Source organism: Castor canadensis, chromosome X, assembly GCF_047511655.1.
Source record: "Castor canadensis chromosome X, mCasCan1.hap1v2, whole genome shotgun sequence".
In the NCBI taxonomy this organism is placed as follows: domain Eukaryota; kingdom Metazoa; phylum Chordata; class Mammalia; order Rodentia; family Castoridae; genus Castor; species Castor canadensis.
In genome coordinates this window covers 131,534,635-131,541,138 of record NC_133405.1, presented here as the reverse complement: position 1 = coordinate 131,541,138, position 6,504 = coordinate 131,534,635, and the positions used below count along the sequence as shown (strand labels likewise).

The 6,504-nt window shown below is 40.1% G+C and overlaps 2 protein-coding genes across 4 annotated transcripts in view; both read left to right on the top strand.

Moving 5' to 3' along the window:
• The first annotated feature begins 625 nt into the window (after window positions 1-625).
• Tceanc (transcription elongation factor A N-terminal and central domain containing) lies at window positions 626-5,859 on the top strand. 2 transcript variants are annotated; one of them, XM_020181893.2, is made up of 2 exons: window positions 626-761; window positions 3,013-5,857. In XM_020181893.2, exons 1-2 carry the CDS (start codon window positions 710-712, stop codon window positions 4,071-4,073), a joined length of 1,113 nt encoding a protein of 370 aa, XP_020037482.1. In that variant the 5' UTR covers window positions 626-709; the 3' UTR covers window positions 4,074-5,857. The 2 variants fall into 2 exon arrangements, with proteins under 2 accessions (XP_020037482.1, XP_020037481.1); XM_020181892.2 differs by having other exon boundaries at window positions 636-761; window positions 2,905-5,859.
• Window positions 631-6,504, top strand: part of Rab9a (RAB9A, member RAS oncogene family) — a 36,822-nt gene continuing 30,948 nt past the window's right edge. For both annotated transcript variants that reach the window (XM_074064180.1, XM_074064182.1), the window contains exon 1: window positions 631-761. The gene's annotated coding sequence lies outside the window, so the exon portion shown is untranslated. The remainder of the gene's footprint in view (window positions 762-6,504) is intronic.

The window sequence follows — 6,504 nt, the reverse complement described above, 5'->3', positions numbered from 1 at the left end:
TTGTAGACCTACATACTTGTCAGTAAGGCTTGCTATGTGATGGATGGACATAGTTCTAAGCACTTTGTAAAGACTATCTCATTTAATTCTCAGTTGTTATAGAATGCTGTCACAGAATTTTCCCCCTTTTGTAGATGAGGAAACAGTAGCACAGGATGGTCAGTAAACTTACCCAACTTGCTCAGCACCCCCTCACTTCTGGCAACTATACTTTCTTCATCCTCCTTATCCAAATGTCTTGACTTTTCAGATCCACTTGATTGGCCCACAGTGTACTCCACGGTTTTCTTTGATCTAGGATTTTTGAATGATTTTGTGAACTATAATTGAAATGGGCTTGGTCTTCCAAGGAAGAAGCTGAGTGGCACTGGGCTTAAGTGTGATGAATACAAGCAAGTTGGTCTGGAGTGATAGGAAAGGAAGCTCATAAGCAGAGAGGAGAGAAAACATCCTGGATGTTTGTCACTTGCTTAACAAAAGAAAATATTCGTTGAGTAAGGTGTTTGGCAGGTGTGTACAGATAAATAAAATAGATGTGGTTCTTAGGTTTTTGTGGGTAAGGCAAACAAAAATGTTTTTTAAATGTGGTACCATGAAAAAACACTTTGATTATTTTATGCTTTTTAATAGGTTTTCTCACTTGCAAGATGGAGATGAGATGAATTCATATCTCAGGCTTATTTTATATATTGAGATGACGTGATGGTGTATGGCACATAGAGGTTGCACAATAAATATACATTGCCTTCCATTGTTAATAGGTAAGTAAGGGAATGAATATCAGGAATTGTATACATCATGACACTTAAAAACTGACAGTCACCAGTTGTAATTTATAGAGGTTCTCAGGTGACACAGTAGTGTTTTTAATATTTTCTGATTTAATAGGACTCATTTAGCAAAGTCTAAAGTAAGAGAGGTTGTGTGTGTGTGTGTGTTTTCTGATAGTACTGGGGTTTGAACTCAGGCCCTCATGCTGGCTAGGCAAGCACTTTACCACTTGATCAATTCTGCCAGCCCTTTTTCGTGTTGAGTATTTTTGAGATAGAGTCTTGAGAACTATTTGCCCGGGCTGGCTTCAAACCATGATCCTCTTGATCTCTGCCTCTCGAGTAGCTAGGATTCCAGGCATGAGCCGTCCATGCCCGGATGCTATGTGTTTGATCTAAGAGGCAGAACCTCAGCTGTTTGGGGGGTCTGATGGCAGCCTATCTGGGAGTATTGCTGCTGCTGTGTGTGTTGGTGGGGGGGGCGTGTGCAGTGGGGTTGTGTCTGTATGTGGTTTAAATCAGAATCAGCTGGAGAGCTGAACAAAGCAGCCCTACCCTCAGAGACTCAAATTCATTTTATCTGGGTTAAGACTCCAGCATTAGTCTTAGTTTTTGTTGTTTAATTTCCCCAGGTAATGCTAATATGCAGCCATAGTTCAGAACCACCTATGGTGATAGGGGCCAGGTTCAGGGTACTGCAGAAGCAAAGGTACAGAGCTGCAAAATGGGCAATGCCATCTGGGGTTGAGAGTAGTCAAGGAGGCAAGGAGAGGGAGCACTTTTCATCACCTGACCAAAGAGCCTGGGCTCCATCCTGATAGCACAGGGAAACCTCTGGAGAGCTGTAAGAGAGAAATGAGGCAATATCTTACTGACTTGTGTACCAGAAGATGGTCCCTCTAAAAAAATCCCATGAATCAGAGTGAAGACATCAAAGAAGCAATTGCAACTGGCCAGATGGTAGAGAGCCCAAATAGGGTTTGGTATCCATCCTCCATTGTGTCTCTAGCAGCCAGTGTCTATCCACGTGGACATAGCACGTGTGTTGTAATTGGCCAGTTTCTTGACAGTATTCCTTCCACTAGGCTCTCAGCTCCTTCAAGGCAGAGACTGTCTCTTCAGGCTCAGTATCTAGCACATTTTAGCCACATAATATTTGCCGAGTGAACTATGTAAAAAATGCACACGCAGCTTACCTTTTCTTATTGTGGCAATTCTGAAAATTTTGGGTCCTATTGAATTCCATATTACACTTTATTAGAGCAATAAATGCTTTATGTCTGTGTGATTGTTTCACAGGGAGAATAGAAAGTTTGACATGATTTAAATGCTATTAAAAATATGGAGAAGAATGGGAAAACAGAATGGAGGTTCCACAAAATACTAAAAATACTATTACCATATGATCCAGCAATTCCACTTATGGGTATATGCACAAAAGAACTGAAAGCAGGGACTCAGAGATAGTTATACACTCGCGTTCATATCAGCAATATTCACAACAGCCAAAAAGTAGAAGCAACGCAAATGTCCATCAACAGATAAACAAAATGTGGGCTGGGTGCCAGTGGCTCACACCTATAATCCTAGCTACTCAGGAGGCAGAGATAAGGAGGATGGAGGTTCAAAGCCAGCCTGGGCAAATAGTTTGAGAGACCCTATTTTGAAAATACCCAATACAAAACAAGGCTGGTGGAGTGGCTCAAGTGGTAGAGTGCCTGCCTAGCAAGTGTGAGAACCTGAGTTCAAACCCCAGTACTGCCAAGGAAGAAAGAAATTTTTTTAATGTGGTACCGCTTTAAAGATTATAAAGTCAGCAAGTACTTCAGTTATATAGTGGAATAGGAGGAAAAAATAGTCCAGCATTACTTGGCATTGCTATTATTGATGCTGACATGGGCATGATTTTATCCACAACATAGTCATCAAATTCCACTCAAATGAATTGACTAATCTTGATCTGATTTATACAATTTATACAGTTGCTCCTCCAGCAAGCCTCTTAATGTTATACCCACACTATGCAATGCTGTTTTTTACTATTGAAAATAAAACCCTTGAAACTAAACTGTCCCACATTGCAGAGTCCATTTTCTAGCATGTCACACTCATTTATATCATATTACTCCTTCAGAAAACATTGTGTACATAGGTAACTGGCATAAAGTGCTATTTCACTATCCAGAAGCTGAACCTAGCAAAGGCAAGCTGAAGAAAATGGAACCCTCTTTTTCCTTTGCAGCTGTAAAGATGTCTGACAAAAACCAAATAGCTGCCAGAGCATCCCTTATTGAGCAACTGATATCTCAAAGGAATTTTGAGGATCTTGGCAACCACCTTACTGAGCTAGAAATGATTCATGTGACTAAGGCACATCTCCAGGAGACAGATGTGATCAGAGCTATATACCAAGTCCTCAAAAATTGCCCCTCAGTGACTTTGAAAAAGAAAGCCAAGTGTTTGCTGTCGAAATGGAAAGCTCTTTATAAGAGTACGCACTTCAAACCCAGGGACAGCCCTAAATTATTCCCTTCGGGTGGTAATAAAGAAGAAAATACAGGACTGTCTCATGACCCTAGCCAGGGTGAGATCTTAGGCCTCTGCAGTTCTAACTCCCTGCTATCATCCCAAGTTGTTGCAAACTCCACTGAAATAATTGTGCCTGGAAATAATGCTAAAATGGAACCTAGGGAAGAGCATTTGGGGGCTGTTGACCCTAAATCCACTGGCAAGAAATCAAGTGAGTTTCAGGGTTTCACAGTGTGTATGAGAAACAAATGCACAGAGCTTCTTTATGCAGCTCTAACTAGTTCTTCCACAAATCAGTCAGCTGATTTGTGGCAAAAATTTGCAAGAGAAATTGAAGAGCACATTTTCACCCTCTACTCAAAGAACATAAAAAAATATAAAACTTGCATCAGAAGCAAAGTTGCCAATTTGAAGAACCCCAAAAATTCTCACTTGCAACAAAACTTGCTCTCTGGATCTGTGTCTGCAAGAGAATTTGCTGAAATGACCACCATGGAAATGGCAAATGAGGAACTGAAGCAGCTGAGAGCTTCCTACACGGAATCCTGTATCCAGGAACATTGCCTTCCCCAAGTTATCAATGGCACACAGACAAATAAAATAAAATGCAGGCGCTGTGAGAAATACAACTGCAAGATCACTGTAATTGCCAGAGGAACACTTTTCCTTCCAAACTGGGTGCGGAATTCAAACCCAGATGAACAAATGATGACCTATGTCATTTGTAATGAATGTGGGGAGCAGTGGTACCATAGCAAGTGGGTGTGCTTATAATTGTAAGTGAATGTTCCCTTAACCCTAGGCATGTGTTTTATATACACATGACTTTTGTGCTTGTTTTTTTTTTATTTTTATTTTTATTTTATTCATATGAGCATACAATGCTTGGGTCAGTTCTCCCCCCTTGTGCTTGTTTGAAAATATATATACCATTCTTAAAACAATTCTAAGAAGGAAAGTTGTTTGTTAAAGTACATAACACCCACAATAAAAGTTAACATTTCAGGAAAGTTGACGACTATTGCATTTTGCTTTGTAGTTATTTGGTATCCTGTTATACCCAGAGTGGGACTGAGGGCAGCTCTGCATAGCCTGGGAACCAGTTAGAAATGAAGGCTCTCAGGCCCCATGCTGCTGAATCTGAATGTGCACTTCAGAAGCACCACAATAGCAACTGGCCTGTAGTTCAGAAGTGACTGCATATTAGAATCTTTTGGGAAAATTTGAAACCCACTGGTGCTGAGGGCCTGGCATAGAACAATTTAATCTGAACCTATGGGATGGGTCCCAGGCATCAACATTGCTTTTGTCATTCCTCAGGTTGGGTTAAGGTGCAGTCAGAGTTAAGAACTACTCTAAAACAGGCTCTTATTTGATCCTTTCTGTATGTAGTTCTAAGAAATGTGTGTCCTTCTGGAGACCTTACAGATGGGGAAACAGGTTTACAGAGCTGCAGTGACTTGGCCAAGCTACACAACCGTAAATAGCCCAATTCATACTGATTCCAGGTTTTCTTGCTCCAAATTCATAGTCCGAGACTGGCTCAATATTAACTTCTGCAAACGTCCCTTCTGCAGAGGGGAGCGCTAAATGAATAGTGTCCTTGGGCTGCAACCTTGGAGTCTAGAGCTTCATTCTTTTCCCCTTTCTTTTCTCACTTTACAGATCTCCCTTGAACCATGAACGTTACCCTATAACTCATCCTACAGTCAGAATTTGGTATAGAGTCCTCTTGCTTGCTGTGTATTCTCTTCTCTTTGCACAAGTTCTTTGTAAACTCTTTATGATATGTATTTTCTGGTGTTAGGGATCTTCATGTTCTCAAGGGCATGTATGTTAGGTCTGAAGTTCAAGTTCTGTGGAAGTGAAAATGGCATTAATCTGTTAGAATAAGTCCATTGCCTCAGCCTTTAAATCTATTAACATTTATTTACCTATAAAGTTCTTTGAGGTCTTTGCAAGCAGTGTTTAACCAATTTGTATAATTGTTAAAACATAGCAGGCCTTTTACATGATAACAGCCAACTTTTTTCCTTAGAAAGTCATAACCATTGTTTTTATTACTTAAAAAAAATCTACTTCTGGGCTGTGGAGTGGCTCAAGTGGTAGAATACCTGCTTAGCAAGCATGAGGGCCTGAGTTCAAACTCCAGTACCACTGAAAAAAAAGTTTACTTCTGTATTATCTACAAACCTACACATTTTCACCAGTTCTTTTTTCTCCTAGCTCTCTAATCTTCCTTTGTTGAAGTTTGAAGGCTCTCCTTTATGACAGTCCCCCAAGGAGAGCATAAAATACATTTGTGTTTTAAAATGATTTTGAAGAAATCAGCTTGAGACTGTCAAGTCTGAATTCTATTTTGATGTCTTTTCTCCTTGTGATTCCCAGGGCTGCTCATTGTGATGCAACATGTTAGTCCTTTAAACAGTAACTTGCAAAGTCATCTAAAACTTAAAATTTCACAAAGTGTGGTTTCATGTGACTTGGAATGATCTTTATTTTTTTATTTTTTTTATTTTATTATTCATATGTGCATACAAGGCTTGGGTCATTTCTCCCCCCTGCCCCCACCCCCTCCCTTACCACCCACTTCGCCCCCACCCCCTCAATACCCAGCAGAAACTATTTTGCCCTTATTTCTAATTTTGTTGTAGAGAAAGTTTAAGCAATAATAGGAAGGAACAAGGGTTTTTGCTGGTTGAGATAAGGATAGCTATACAGGGCATTGACTCACATTGATTTCCTGTGCGTGGGTGTTACCTTCTAGGTTAATTCTTCTTGATCTAATCTTTTCTCTAGTTCCTGGTCCCCTTCTCCTATTGGCCTCAGTTGCTTTTAAGGTATCTGCTTTAGTTTCTCTGCGTTAAGGGCAACAAATGCTAGCTAATTTTTTAGGTGTCTTACCTATCCTCACCCCTCCCTTGTGTGCTCTCGCTTTTATCATGTGCTCATAGTCCAATCCCCTTGTTGTGTTTGCCCTTGATCTAATGTCCACATATGAGGGAGAACATACGATTTTTGGTCTTTTGGACCAGGCTAATCTCACTTAGAATGATGTCCTCCAATTTGGAATGATCTTAAAAGCTATTCAGTGGTTATGAAAGAGCACATGAAAACCAAGTTTGATTAGTTTAAGTTAGTGTTGATATATTGATTGTGTGGTGTATGTGGTTTTAATTTGTATTGGGATTTTGCAAATGAAATT